Source organism: Hypanus sabinus, chromosome 1, assembly GCF_030144855.1.
Source record: "Hypanus sabinus isolate sHypSab1 chromosome 1, sHypSab1.hap1, whole genome shotgun sequence".
Classification (NCBI taxonomy): Eukaryota; Metazoa; Chordata; class Chondrichthyes; order Myliobatiformes; family Dasyatidae; genus Hypanus; species Hypanus sabinus.
This window is the reverse complement of record NC_082706.1, coordinates 156,586,359-156,602,728: the sequence shown is the minus strand read 5'-3', so window position 1 is coordinate 156,602,728 and position 16,370 is coordinate 156,586,359. Positions and strand designations below refer to the sequence as shown.

General features: G+C 40.4%; 1 protein-coding gene across 3 annotated transcripts in view; it reads right to left on the bottom strand.

Moving 5' to 3' along the window:
• The window catches only part of lpin2 (lipin 2), a 116,869-nt gene that overhangs the window by 23,991 nt on the left and 76,508 nt on the right, over positions 1–16,370 (bottom strand). For all 3 annotated transcript variants that reach the window (XM_059979607.1, XM_059979614.1, XM_059979624.1), the window contains exons 7-9: positions 14,662–15,025; positions 9,063–9,162; positions 5,214–5,401 (exon numbers count right to left, since the gene is read on the bottom strand). In XM_059979607.1, the coding sequence (XP_059835590.1) occupies positions 5,214–5,401; positions 9,063–9,162; positions 14,662–15,025 (652 nt within the window). The remainder of the gene's footprint in view (positions 1–5,213; positions 5,402–9,062; positions 9,163–14,661; positions 15,026–16,370) is intronic.

Here is a 16,370-nt window from a genome sequence, read left to right as displayed (position 1 = left end):
AGCCTGGCTGGGCGGGTCCTGAGGTTCTTGTACCTTCTACCTGATGGCGGTGGTGAGAAAAGAGCTTGGCCTCGGTGATGGGGATCTCGTGATTCAGGAGGCTGCTTTTCTACTACAGCATTTCACGTAGGCGTCCTCACAGGCAAAGCCCTCCCAATCACTGACATCTACATTAAATGCTCGTTTAAAGAAAAACAAAACATGAACTATGGCAGCAAAGTTGCAGGAATACTAAACACAAAAATGCTACACACAAAGCAGCACACGTGCAAAGAAAAACTCAAGTTGCTATTTTAGACCAAAGCTTTCAGAGAGAAAAAAAATGTGGGGTAACTACCTGAAGTGTTAGTTTCTCATTTTTGCGGATGCTACCCGACCAGCATTTTCTGTTAATTTCAGATTAAGTATCTGAAATTTATTGATTTTCAAGTATTCATAAACATGGAACAATTTCTTTGATATTTAATAGGAATTCTAATGAAGTGGTTAATTTAAAAATTAAGAGAAATTGTTAGTAGATAATCTTTCTGAGTCAAAACTCCATTTGTGATACAGGTGAGATTGACAGAACTGGGGCGAGGTGGCATAGTGGTGCAGCAGCAAGTGCTTTTTGCCTTACAACTCCTGCCTGTATGGAGTTTAAATGTTCTGCCACAAACCTGTGAATTGTGTGCTCTAGCTTCCATGACCTTCCAAAGATGTGCTGGTTGGTAGGTACTAGTACACGTGGATGGTAAGAGAGTCAGGGAGAATCAGAGACTTTGCTTTGACTCTGGAAAAAGTCGAAGCAAAAAGCAAATGCATGAACCATCCATTAAAGGTGCCGCATAGTAACGCTGACTTCTGATCAGAGCAAAGTGAGATCAGTATACCGATACCAGAGAATGCTTGCTGTGTTGAGGCAAATTAGGGTGGATAAACCTCCAGGATTGACGCCCTGTCCCCTCAGACCTTGTGCAAGGCTAGTGCAGAAATTACAAGGGCTCTGGCAGAGGTATTTAAAACGTCTTTAGCCACAGGTGAGGCACCAGAGGTTTGGAGGATAGATAACATTGTTCAGGAAAGGTTCCAAGAATAAGCTGGGAAATTATAGGTTAATGAGCCTGATATCAGCAGTAGGCAAATGATTGGAAGCTATTTCAATATATTAATATTTGAATAGACAGGGCCTGATTAGGGATAGTCAACATGACTGTGTGTGGTAGGTCGTGTCTACCAACCTTAGCTTTTCAAGGATGTTACCAGGAATGTTGATGAAGAAAAGGCAGTGGATATCATCTACATAGACTTTGGCAAGGTCTTTGACAAAGTGTCGCATTGGAGACTGGTCCAGAAGAGTATGACACTTGTCAGTCAAATTGAAGTATTAAATTGGATTCAACAAAGACTTCTTGGGAGAAGCCACAGAGTGGTAGTAGATGCTGCCTCTCTGACTAGAGGTCTGAAACTAGTGGTGTCCCTCAGAGATCAGTTCTGGGTCCTTTGTTGTTTGTCATCTATATTAATGACAAGACCATAAGACACAGGAGCAGAATTAGGCCATTTGACTCGTTGAGTCTGCTCTGTCATTCAATCATGGTTGGTCTTTTTTCCCTCCTCAGCCCCACTCCCCAGACTTCTCTCCATAACCTTTGATGTCATGTCCAATCAAGACCCAATCAAACTCAGCTTTAAATACACCCAATGACCTGGCCTCCACAGCTGCCTGTGATAACAAATTCCAAAAATTCGCCACCCTCTGGCAAAAGAAATTTCTCTGCATCTCTGTTTTAAATGGACTCCCCACTAACCTGAAGTTGAACCCTCTCATCCTGGACACCACCACCCCCCCCCCCCCACCATGGGAAACATCCTTTCCACATCTACTCGGTCTAGGCCTTTCAACATTCGAAAGGTTTCATTGAGATCTCCCTCACCCTTCTAACTTCCAGCAAGTAAAGACCCAGAGCCATCAAACAGTCCTCATATGATAATCCTTTGATTCTTGGAATCATCTTTGTGAACCTCCTCTGAACCCTCTCCAATGTCAGCACATATTTCCTTAGATGAGGAGCCCAAAATTTATTTTTCAACATAGTCCCCTCTAACATTTACACACTTAGTCCAGTGGCCGTGGAGCATATGGATCCCTTCTTTGTAGAAGTCGACATCTTAGACCTCCAGAAGTGGTCCACAGCATGGGGTGATTGATAAGTTCATGGCCTAAGGTAGAAGGAAATGAGTTATTGATTTCATAATAACCCACTCATAATCACTCAGACTTGAACTGCACGTGCATGTAATGAGAGCTGTATAACTCATCTCCTTCTACCTTAGGCCACGAACTTATCAATTCCCTCTGCTGTGGATCACTTCTGGATCTCCAAGATGCCGACTTCTACAAAGAAGGGATCCATATGCTCCACGGCCACTGGACTAAGTGTGTAAATGTAGGAGGGGACTATGTTGAAAAATAAATGTGCTAGGTTTTCTAAAATTGACGCCTTCTACCTTAGGCCACGAACTTATGAATCACCTCTCGTAGTACTCTGACTCAAAGTAACAGAATGATTTCAACCTGGTTACAAAATAGAATAGTTTATAATTTATATAGTTACTCGAAAGCTATCTTACATATTGATTTGACTTCAGAAATGGAAAGTTATTGATTGTATATAGTTAAGAGAAAATCAACAAATTACAAGCCAATAGCAATATACTTGCAGGATAATCACTAGTTTCAAAATTTTAACCATGTAGCTAGGTAGAATAAAATGCTTACTCATCATTTGAAAACTAAAAGGGTACAGAATAGTGGAAGACCTAGAAATACACATCTAAGAAAGTAAGGCAACAAACAAGTAGCACACAGAACTCACTTCTAGAGAAATTGAAAACTAATAAAGACCATAAGACCTAGGAGTACAATTAGACATTTGGCCCAATGATTCTGATCTGCCATTTCATCATGGCTGATCCAATTTTCCCACTCAGTTCTAATGTCCTGCCTTCTCTCCCTATCCCTTCATGCCCCGACCAATCAAGAACCTATCAACCTCTGCCATAAATATACATAAAGACTTCTACAGATTCACGCTCTGGCTTAAGACAGCCTCCTGCATCTCAGTTCAAAAAGGACGCCCCTCTATTCCGAGGCTGTGTACTCTGGCCACCTCATTCAGAATCCTGAGGTGTACACCATCTGGTCCAAGTAGCTTATCTATCTTTTCTCAAGTCATGGTAACTTCACACACTTCATGACCCAACTCCTGGAACTTCCACCATACTGCTAGTGTCTTCTACAGTGAAGCCCAATGCAAAATACTTATTCAGTTCATCCACTACTTACTTGTCCCCAATTACTACTTTTCCAGCATTGTTTTCCAGCGGATCGCGATCCACTCTCAACTCTCTTTTATACTTCATGCATCTGAAGAAAACTTTGGTATCCTCTTTAATATTATTGACCATCTTACTTTCATAATCCATCTTTACCTTCTTAATGACTTTCTATTGGTTTTTTAAAGATTCCCAATCCTCTACTTTCCCACTATTTTTTGCTCTGTTATATGCCCTCTCTCTGGTGTTTATGTTGGCTTTGATTTCTCTTGTTATCCACAGTTGTCTCATCAGGCCTTTAGAATACTTTTTCCTCTTTGGGATGTATATATCCTGTGCCTTCCGAAATGCTTCCAGAAATTCCAGCCATTGCTGCTGTGTTGTCATCCTTGCCAATGTTCTTTTCCAATCAATTCTGGCCAACTCCTCTGTCATGCCTTTGGAATTCCATTTACTCCACTGTAATACTGATACATGTGACCTTAGTTTCACTTTCTCTATTTTCAGGATGAATTTGATCATATTATGATCAATTGGCCCTAAGGGTCCTTTTACTTTAAGATCTGTAATCAATTCTGCTTCATTGCACAACTCCCAATCCAGAACAGCTAATCCCCTAGTGGGCTCAACAATGAGCTGCTCTTGAAAGCCATCTCACACACACTCTAGAAATTCTCCCTCCTGGAATCTAGCACCAACCAGATATTCGCAATCTACCTACATATTGAAGTCCCCATGGCTATTGTAACACTGCCCCTTTGGCATGCATTTTCTATCTCCCGTTCTAATTTGTACACCACATTCTTACTACTATTTGGGGGTCTGTATACAATTCCCATCAGGGTCTTTTTACCCTTGCAGATCCTTAGCTCTATCCACAGTGATTCAATACCTTCCAACCCTATGTCACCTCTTTCTAATGTCTTGATTCTCTGCCTTCCTGCCTATCCTCTCAATACAATGTGTATCCTGGGACATTAAGCTCCCACCTATAACATTCTTTCAGCCATGATTCAGTGACGGCTACAACATCATACCTGCCAATCTGTAACTGTGCAGCAAGTTCTGATACTTTTTTCTGTTACTGCACATTCAAATATAACACTTTCAGTCCTGTATTTATCCTTCTCGATTTTGTCCATCTTTTATGTTGCAACTCATCCTGTTGACTACAAATTTGCCACATCAACAGCCTCTCTTCACTACACATTGCCTGTTTCTAAACTAGCTACCTCATCTTCAGCACTATTACCCACCTTTCCTAGGATGCATTGAAATACATGCAGCTCAGTACACCAGTTGATTCCTAACTTTGTCTGAGGTCTTACCGACATCTGCCTCCACAACTTCTCCCCTAACTGTTTTGCACTCTGGTTCCCATCCCCCTGCAGCTGCAGTTTAAAACCCATCGTTCAGCATTAACAAATCTTCCCGTTGGGATATTAGTCCCTTTAGAGTTCAGTAAACTTTGTACTGAATCTTTAAATTACACAAGACAATAATTATGAAATTAAATTCACCATAATATAAATAACAAATGGAGAAGTTGCAAAATGACTAAGATTAATACCAGAACTGAAAGAGGGCAGAAAATTAAAGAAGCAGGAATAACAAGAAATATTTACGATTACAGTGAATGCTATAGGAATCAAATGATCAGATTAAAAATGCTTATCTGACCTGTGAAATGCAAATAATACAAAGAGATATGATTATGGAGTTATGCAAAGAAGGCTGGGCTGAATTGACTGCTTCTATACTATACTAATATGATGCCAATCATCAGATCAAAAGGCAGATCTCAATTTTCTTAAAATTTAGAAATGAGTGAAGAGTTTTTCTACTCAACATTCAACTTTGTTCTTAACACTTCATGTACCATCTTGTTGTCTTACCAGTGGAAATCTCAGTATTTTCACTTAGGCCTCCACAGAGCGAGAATACAATATCTGGTAAATCGGAAGGTGAATCATAGAGGCATTCGGTGCCACTATCTATTGCCACACTTTCTATTGACTGTGGTGACTGAGAACCAGACTGCACATCTGATTCAATCCACGGTTTAGAACTGCAGTCAAACTCACTGTAAGAGAAGAAAAACAAGTATATACTTCATTTTAATGTATGTTGTGTTAATGGGAACATTCAAAAATTTGTCATAATAAAACAGTCATAAATGTTTGCATCATTAGTATCCTTGAATTAAAGGACCATCAGCTTTATTTGTGACATATACATCACAACATACAGTGAAATATGCCACTTACATCAAATCAAATCAGCAAGGCTTGTGCTGGGGCAGCCCACAAGTGATGCTGTGCCTCAGGCATCTACTTAGCATATCCATAACTTACTAATCTTAACTATATATCTATGGAATGTGCGAAGAAATCAGAGCACCTAGAGAAAACACACACAGCATGAGGAGAATGCACAAAATCCTTACAGACAGCAGTGGGAATCAAAACCCAATAAGGTGACTGCAGGCAGCATAAAGCAATTGTGCTAACCACCACAGTACCGTCTTCCTCAACCCATGGAAATTAAGTCTTTTCTGCCTGCACATGATCCACATCCCTCCATTCCCTGTATATTCATGTCTATCTAAAAGCTTTTTAAACAAGGTCTGCAGGGTGAGGGAAACTTCCCTCAGACATACAGTGGTGCTAGAAAGCATGTGAACCCTGCAGAATTTTCTTTATTTCTGCATAAATATGACCTAAAATGTGATCAGATCTTCACGCGTCCCAAAACTGGATGGAAAACACAATTAAATAAATAACACAAAAACATTGTACTTGTTCATTTATTTATTGAGACAAATTATCCAATGTACATGTATCTGTTGGAAAAAACTATGTGAACTTTTGCTTTCGGTAATTGGTGTGACCCCCTTGTACAGCAATAACTTCAACCAAATGTTTCTGTAGCTGTTGATCAGTCCTGAACATAAGCTTGTGGGAATTTAAAGCCATTCCTCTTTACAAAACTCTGGGATGTTGGTGGGCTTCCTTGCACTGCTTGTTTTAGATCCTTCCACATTTCTATAGGATTAAGGTCAGGACTTTTAGACAGCTATTTCAACAAACAAATTTTCTTTTTAAACCTCAAAGTGAAGCCTTACCAGTTAATTTACTCTTGTCTTTCAGATAATTGTCTCGTTGCATTATCCAACTTCTATTAAACTCCAGGTGATGGACTGCTACCCTGACATTCTCATGTAAAATGTTTTGATACAATATTGAATTTAATGTTTCCTCAACAATTGCAAGCTGTCCAGACCCTGAGGCAACAAAGCAGCCCAAGACTATGATGCTCCTTCCACCATATTTCACAGTTGGGATGAGGTTTTGATGTTGATGTGCAGTGCCCTTTTTCCTTCAAACATAGTGGTGGGCATTTTTGTCAAAACGCTAAATTTCTGTCTCATCTGTTCATAGAACATTGTCCCAGAGGTGTTGTAGAATATCCAGTTGGTCTTCGTCAAACTTGAGATAAGCAGCAGTGTTTTCTTGGAGAACAGTGGTTTCTGTCCATGAACACCATTCTTGTTCAGTGTTTTTCTTCTACTGGACGCATGAACAAAGACTTCAGCAAACTCTAGAGATTTCTGCAGGTCTTTTGCTGTTACCCTTGGGTTCTTTTTCAACTCCTTCAGCATTGCACATTGCGTTCTTGGTGTGATCTTTGCAGGAGTTTCACTCCTAGGAGAGTAGCAATCAGACAAACTCCATTTGTAGACAATTTCTGTTACTGTGTCTTTAGAAATGCTTTAGTAGCCTTTTCCAGCTTCATGCACTTTTACAATTCTTTTAAGCTCCTCTGAAAGTTGTTCTGATCGAGGCATGGTGCTCATGAACAGATCTTTCTTGAGAAGAGCAGGCTCTGTCAGTAACCTGACTTTGTGTCAGGACTTTGTGTGCCTTTTTTCTAGGGCAGGGCACCTCTACAACCCACACCTTCAATCTCACCTTATTGATTGGAATATCAGACTCCAAATAGCTTTTGTAGAAGGTATTACCCAAGAGTTCAAATACTTTTTCCAACAAATTCATGTAATTTTGGATAATTTTTCCTCAGTAAATAAATGAACAAAAATAATGCTTTCATGTTATTTATTTAATTGAGTTTTCATTATTTAGTCTTAGGACTTGTGTAGACCTGATTATATTTTAGTACATATTTATGCAGAAATAGAGAAAATTCTACAGGATTCACAAACTTTTTAGCACCACTGCAATTTTCCTCCTCTAACCTTATAGCCTTGGTATTTGATATTTCCACGAAGGGGGAAAAAGATTCTGGCCATCTACCTCATCTATGCCTCACAATTTTATAACTTCTATTAGGACTCCCCTCAACCTCCCTTTGCTGCAGTTTGTCTAACAACTTCTTATAGCTCTTCTTAGTAAGCCTCTTCTCTATCTTTTCTAAATCATACACATCCTCCATGTAATGGGATGACCAGGATTGCACAGAATTCTCCAAATGCAGCCCAACTAAAGTTTTATAAAAGCTGCAATGTGACTTCTTTCCTATTATACTCAATATATTGATAAATGCAAGCAAGCATGCCACCATTACCACGGTCTGCTTGGATGTCCACTTACACGGAGCGATTCAGTGATGTGAGAAACAAGGAGAAGGCATGTCAACATACTACTTGAAAGCCCCAGGGAAATTACCAAGCATAAATTCCCAATACAATAGTTTTTGTTTTGTAGTTATCAGTTTTGTACAAAATTGCATTTTATGTGAATATACAGTTATTAAATAGCACAATTGAAAATTAGATATTGTTTTAATAATTGCACAACAATTTATAGATCAAATGCAATGGAAAGGATTTAAAAAGGCAGACAGCAGGGATGTGATGAAAGTCTTGTTTTGTGAATGCTTTATGTTGGGAGTTTCCGAACATTTTTTTTTTAAGTATCATGGATCCCTACAATTAACCCCAGGTTGGGAACTCCTGTTTTAGGTAATCAATGAAGATGATAATCTAATTAAACCTAGCACCATTGAGCAAACTGATGTTGCAATATTAAATTCCAACAATAGATTACCTGCTGCATGCACTACATGACAGCTGGAATAAAGGGGAAGGTACTGCTTAATCACCAAGGGACCTTAACTAATTGAAACTAGTAGCTTTAGGTTAGGTATAAGAATTCAAAGCTCATGAGAATATACTTTATCTTGAACTGAATGTAAATTTTGCTAGCCAAATGGGCTGGGAATGCATATTATCTCAAACAAGTACAAAAGTCAGAATGGTTCTTGGAACACTCAACAATTCTGTAGCACCTGGTCAAGAGCATGAATCATTAATGTGTAAATAATGAATCTTTATAGTTTGCATTGTAGAATATTTGAGAGGTAGAGCAAAAGATGGGATAGAATTCTCAACTGGTGACATATTTATCAGGAATTATAGAAACACAAAACTGACAGATGTTCACCCTGAAATATCATTTGACTGTGAGATAAACTGTAAAGTCAAATTTGATTTCCATTTACTGGAATCTGGAAAAAAAAATAGAAATTTATCAGGGCACATTTAGAGAGCTGTTTGTGACCAGAAATGTCTGACATTTCTTTTTGACTTGCCTATATCAGTATTCCCAAACCAGCCTATCATAGAAGGTTGGCATGATATAAAATCAAATGCTGGAGTCACTCATCATACAGCATTTTTAAATTAACATTTCAGGTTGAGAACCCTTTGCCAAACAAAATAGTACCTTTTAGGAAAATAGCGAGCAGCAACCTCAGGTTCCAACACAGGCAGATCATCCAAATAGATGTCTTCAGGTCCTTGGTGCTGACTTCGTTTATGGAGACCTGTATAAACAAACAAATCTGACTTTTCATAAATAGCTTTAACAAATTTTTACACTCTCCAGTTATGCAAAAATCCTAATTACCTCTCAAATTACATTGTGGGTAAAATCCAAGAACATGTCATCTCTCTCAAACTCATAACAAATTCAAGAAGATTCTTTGCACATGTGCATTAAAAATTTGAAAAGTTTTAGATTAGATCTTGAAGTTTTTTTGCTTTCTGAAAGCACAATAGGCAGATAAATTCTGAACTATTTGATTCCATTATTTCTGGTTTCTGCCCAGGAACTACCTTGCACTTAAATTACAACCTTCTAGAAACATTAAATTCAGCCACATCACTTACAATATAAAATAAATACAATAGGGCTCTTAACCTGTTCTACTTTTCAACAAAGTTCAAAGTACATTTATTATCATAGTATGTATGCTATATACAACCTTGAGACTCATCTCCTTATAGGCAACCAAGACAAAGAAACCTATTAGGTTTTTTATCTTGGTTGCCTATAAGGAGATGAGTTTTAAAAAGACCGTCAAGCATCCAATGTGCAGGAAAAAAAACTAATTGTGCAAACAATAAAAGCAAGCAAATAACAAGTTCATGCCTGACTTTTTCTACTTGATCCTCTTATCCCTTAGACTCTCCAAAAGTCAATCAATTCCCATTTTAAATGCAATCATTTTTCACGCCTTGAGCTGCTCATGTTTGGAATTTGCACAGTCCCCATATGCTTGTACTGCTATGCTGCATGCTCTGATTTTTGCCCACAGCCCAACAATATGCAGGTTGTAGATAATTTAGCAATGGTAAGTTGCCCGTATATATAGTAGGATAGCAAAAAGGTTGAGAACACGGGGAAAATTATTAGAGGAAAGCCTTGCTCTGTTAAGCTGGTATAGTCTCGTTGTGTTGCAAGGTCTCCTGATTGAACCCAATGGGCATCCAGGGTAAAAAATTCCAAAGATCTGCCACAATGAAGAAATTTTTCCTCACAGTCCATAAGATATTGGAGCAGGAGTAGACCATTCAGCCCATTGCGTCTGCTCCACCATCTGATCATAGCTGATCCATTTACCTATTCTCTGTCTTTCTCCCCTTGACCTTTCACACTCCAACGTATCTAGAATCCATCAATGTCCACCTTAAGTGCACTCAGTGACCTGGCTTCCACAAGTGCCTGTAACAATTAATTCCACAGATTCATCACGCTCTAGCAAAAGAAATTCCTCCTTATCTCTGTCCTAAATGGATGCCCTCCACTGTGCCCTCTGGTCCTAACCTCTTCCACTACAGAAAACATCTTCTCCCCATCCACTCTGTCCAGGCCTTTCAACATTGAATAGGTTTCAAAGAGATTCCCCCCAAATTCTAGCAACTACAGGCCCAGAGCCATCAAACGCTCCTTATACAATAAGCCTTTCAATCCTAGAATCATTTTTGTGAACCTCCTTTGAAACCCCTCCAATGTCCAACATATCTTTTCTTAGATAAGGAACCCAAAACTACTCACAATACTCCAAGTGAGGCCTCACTAGTGCCTTAAAAAGACTCAGCATTACACCCTTGTTTTAATATCTAGTCCTCCCGAAATCAATGATAACACTGCATTTGCCTTTCTCACCACAGACTCAACCTGCAGGTTTCACCTTTAGGGAATCCAGTATGAGGACTCCCAAGTCCCTTTGCACTTTGGATTTTTGAATTTTCTCCCTATTTATAAAATAGTACACTTCCATGACTGTACACTGCCTGACATTATTCCACCCACCACTTTGCCAGTTCTGCTAATCTGTCTAAGTTCTTCCACAGTCTCCCTGCTTCCTCAATAGTACCTGGCCCTGCATCTATCTTCATATCACCTGCAAACTAGGCCAGAAAGCCATCAATTCCATCATCCAAATCATTGACATACAACCCAAGAAGAAATGGACCCAACACCGACCACTGTGGAACACCACTAGTCACCAGCAGCCAACCAAAAAAGGCTCCCTTTATTCTCACTATTTTGCCTCCTACCAAACTGCCACTGCTTTATGCATGCCTTTATCATTTCTGTAATACCATGGGCTTGTATCTTGTTAACCAGCCACATGTGGGGCACCTTGTCAAAGGCCTTCTGAAATTCCAAATACACAACATCCACTGATTCTGTTTTGTCTATCCTGCTTGTTATTTCTTCAAATAATTCCAAGAAATCTGTCAGGCAAGATTTTCCTCTGACTCATTTTATCATGTGCCTCCAAGTATCTCCAAACCTCAAATTTAACAATCAACTCCAACATCTTCCCAACCAGTGGTCAGACTAACTGGCTTATTATTTTCTTTCTTCTCTCTCCATCCCTTCTTGAAGAGTGGAGTGACATTTGCAATTTTCCCGTCTTCCAGAACCATGCCAGAATCTAGTGATTCTTGAAAGATCATTATTAATGCCTCCACGATCTCTTCAGCTACCTCTTTCAGAACCCCTGGGACCATCTGGTCTGGTTGAATTATGTTCTCCAGATTTTTCAGCTTCCCAAGTACCTTTTCCCTAGTAATAACAACTATACTAACTTCTGACCCATGACAGTCTCACCCTTCTAGGATACTGCTAGTGTCTTCCATAGTGAGGACATGCAAAATACCTATTCAATTCATCTGCCACTTCCTTGTCCCTAGTACTACCACTGTCCAGTGCCAGTCCGATATCTATCCTCGCCTCTCTTTTGCTCTTTAAGTACATGATAAAACCTTTGGTAATCTCTTTGATATTACTGGCTAGCTTTGTCTTCATATTTCATCATTTTGCTCCTTTTGGCTTTTTAGTTGCCTTCTGTTGATTTTTAAAAGCTCCCCAGTAGGCTAACTTCCCACTAATTTTTGCTCTATTATGTGCCTTCTCTTTGGGCTTTTATGTTGGCTTTGACATTTCTTGTGAGCCACAGTTGTGTCATCCTACCTTTAGGATTCGACATCTTTGAGATGCTCCCAGAAACTCCAATAATTGCTGCTCTGCTGCCACCCCTGCTTGTGTCCCCTTTCAATCATTGATGGCCAGTTCTCTCTTATACCTCTGTAATTTGTTTTACTCCACTGTAATACTGATACATCTGACTTTAGCTTCTTTCTCTTAAATTGCAGGGCAAATTCTATCTTATTATAATCACTATCACCTAAACTCCCTAATCAAACCCAGTTCATTACAACACGCCCAATCCAGAATAGCTGATGACCTAGGTTCAACCACCAGCTGCTCTAAAAAGCCTTCTCAAAAGGAAATTCTTCCTCTTAGGATCCAGCACCAACCTGATTTTCCCCATTTACTGCATATTGAAATCCCCCATAACTATAGTAACATTGCTCTTTTGACACACAAATTCTATTTCTTGTTGTGATTTGTAGTGCATATTCTGGCTACTGTTCAGAGGCCTATATATAACTCCCATCAAGGTCTTTTTACTCTTACATTTCCTTACTTACATCCATAATGATACTACATCTTCCAACTGTGAGTCACCTTTTTCCTAAGGATTTGATTTCATTTCTTAAACCAACAGAGCCAAGCCACCCCCTTTGCCTACTTGCCTGTTCTTTCGATACAATGTGTATTCTTGAATGTTAAGCTCCCAACTATGATCTTCTTTCTGCCACAACTCAGAGATCCCCACAACATCATACCTGTCAATCTCTAAATATGCTACAAGATCATCTATCTTATTCCATATACTGTGCATTCAAATATAACATCTTCAGTCCTGTATTAGTCATCCTTTTCAATTTTGTCTCCCTATTATATTGCAACTCATCGTACTGATTGCAATTTTGTTCCATCATCTGCTTGGCCTTCCTGACAGTCACACTACACACTGCCTCTGCTTTTATACCAACTGCCCCTTTACATCCCTTATCACGCAGGGTCACATCCTTCTACCAAATTAGCTTAACTCCTCCCTAACTGTTCTAGTAAACCTGAGTGTGAGGACAATGGTCCCTTTCGGGTTAAGGTGTAGCCTGTCACTTTTATACATACTCGAATAGCTTCCCCTTATTTGGGGGGCTAAATCATAGTTGTAGATTAATCACCCAGCATTCCTTCTATTGAAAATGTGTCCTGTTTTTGGCAAGGTCTCATCAAGGCTCTACATAATCGTAGAAAGACATTATCCCTGCACTCAAACCTTCTTGAAAATAAACCCAAAAGGCCACGTGCTTTTGTAATTACCTGCTGCACTTCTGTGTTAAGTTTTCTGAAGTCCCTTTGAATATCATTTCCCAATCTCTCATCATTTTAAATACTCGGTTTTCTGAATTTTCTACCTGGGTTGACAACTTCATTCATCCACACTGTACTTCACCCAAACACTCCTATTTATATTTCCTATTTCCTATTTATATTTCTATTTCTTGCCTCTTTATATTCTCATTACTACTGATATTTTCATTTAATTTAGTTTCACCAGCAAATTTTAAATTGTTATATTTGGTCCCATCAGTGATATTCTTGGTGAATTTTGATGCATTTTCCAGTAGTTACAGCCTGAGAACCCCAGAAGACCAGCTGATCATTACCATTTTCCCACTGTTAACTTATTCTCATTCCACGCTAGGGTACTTCCCTAGTTCTATGCGCTCTAATCCTGCTCATCAATTTCCAATGTGGAACCTTATTAAAAGACCTTTTAAAATCGAAGTACTTCATATACATCGATTTTCCCTTATCAACTCCACTAAACAAGTCCTCCATTCCCCCCCCCAATTAATCAAGTATTATTTTTCTTTCATAAATCTACATTAATTCTGCCAACTTCCAGTTTCTTTACATCACATGATTAGAGCATTTTCCAAGATGCCGATATCAGGCCAACAGTTAGTGGTGCATAGGGATCTAGTCATATTTAACATGACAACCTTTTAAGAGTAGGATTGTAGGATCAGTTTTAAAATTACTGTCACCAGCAACTGAAGCTTAAAGAGCCTGAAACTGAAAATCTCATTATAACTTTCACTTGCCCCCCTACTCCAAGATGCCTTATAAAATATGTCCTGTCACTTGCTCTAATATTGACTATTGCAGTTCAATCCCACTTTTTGACAGTTTTCCCTGTATTGTATCTGGGATATTCTGCCAACTTGTATTTGGATAGCATCCTCAAGTGGTGGATGCCAGTGATAATAGCATGCCCTGCATAGATCATGGATCAGTAATCGTAGAGAAAAATACAGTTCAAAACAGATTCCACAATTCTTAAGATAGATTTTAATTGCATTCAGGCAGACAAATGTTATTACTCTACAGAGTGTTTCAAATTTGGCTTCAATGCAATGCCTAAGCATGTAGCAGCAAAATGTACAGATAGATACCACTCTGTAAACTATGACTCAAGATAAACAATCTTTCCTTGCATTTTCCATTGCGAGCTCAATATTTCATCAGCAAAAAGATGGAAACAATCTTCCTTACACCTTGGATATTATAGACGTGAACAAGAGGGCTATTTCTTTTCAAAATATATTACCTTTTTTCTTTGATGGAGAATCTAATTTTGCAAAAACTGAAGGCTGCATTCCCGAGTCTGTAGGGATTCTGTCCATTTGAGATACCACAGTCATTTTAGATGCTGAGTTGCTCTGCTGAAGTGGGGATTGTGCAAGTATTTCAGTAGATATTTCCTTTGCGGATATAACTGCGCTCTCAGTGATTGTCTGGTTATTGTTCACGTGTGTTCTCGGCTCAGGTTTCAATAAAGTATGAGTTGTGCTTTCCCCATCAGTTACATCCACATCCATGGCAGCAGAACTGAGGATGACCCTGAAGTGAGTGTTTTCAGATGGTGTAATTGTGAGGGCTCTTGGTTGTTCCTGTTTCTCCACTTTATTCACCTAAAACATTTAAATCAGACACTGGTCAATTCACCTGCATGTTAAGGAAACAATTTTAAATTCACTTAACAAAGCACATAATAAAATTTAACCAAATCACAAACTTATTAGTTAAGAGAATGGATTAGGTGACCCGGACTGCCCAAACGATATTTGGACCAGAGATGAACAACGCCGCATCTGTTCATGCAGTTTCGTTAAAACTGCCAAGCTTCTGGACACTGCAACCTCACCTCTGGTTCCAGCAAGCAGAAGCCCAATTCCATATTCGGCAGATACCCTCGGATGCCACAGGTTACCACCACGTGGTGAGCTCCCTCAACCAGGAGACAGCCGCCCAGGTTGAGGAGTTCATACAGTCGCCCCCGGAGGATGGCAAATACACAGAATTCAAAGTCCAACTCATAAGGACTTTCGGACTCTCACGGCGCGAGCGAGCTGCCCACTTACTGCACCTGAATGGTTTGGGAGACAGGCTGCCGTTGGCTTTGATGAACGAGATGCAGTCCCTGGCCTGCGGACACAAACCCTGCCTCATGTTTGAGCAGGCATTCCTGGAGCAGCTGCCCGAGGACATATGCCTACTGCTGTCCGACGCGGATTTCAGCGACCCCCGGAAGGTGGCTGCCCGGGCGGACGTGCTGTGGAAAGCCAAAAAGGAGAGTGGGGCATCCGTCGCACAGATCACCAGGCCACTCTCCCAGCAGCAGACCAGACCAGGCCCAGCTGCAGAGCCCGCTAACCCCAGAGGCAGGAGTGAGGAACAATGAACAATGGTGCTTCTACCACCAGCGGTGGGGCGCAGAAGCCTGCCGCTGTAGCCCGCCCTGCAAGTTCCCAGGAAATGCCAGGGCCAGCCGCCGCTGATGGCTACGGCAGCTGGCCATCGGGATAGCCTCTTGTATGTGTGGGACAAGCAGTTGGGACGTTGCTTTTTGGTCGACACCGGAGCTGAGATCAGTGTCTTACCTCCGATGAGTTACGACACCCGCAACAGGGCACTGGGTCCCACCCTGAGGGCCGCGAACAGCAGCACAGAAAGGACCTACGACACCCATACAGTGCGGCCTACAGTTCGACTCCAGCCAGTTCACATGAGACTTCACACTGGCTGCCGTAGCCCAACCGCTCCTGGGAGCGGATTTTTTGCGAGCTCACAGCCTACTGGTCGACCTGCAAGGGAGGAGACTGGTCCACGCCGAGACCTTTCAAGCGTTCTCACTGGGTGAAGCCCAGTTGCTGGCCCCACACCTAGACTCCATCACGCTGTCTGACAACGACTTCACCAGAGTCCTGGCGGAGTTCCCATCGGTTCTGGCACCGCAGTTCACAGCAGCCATGCCCA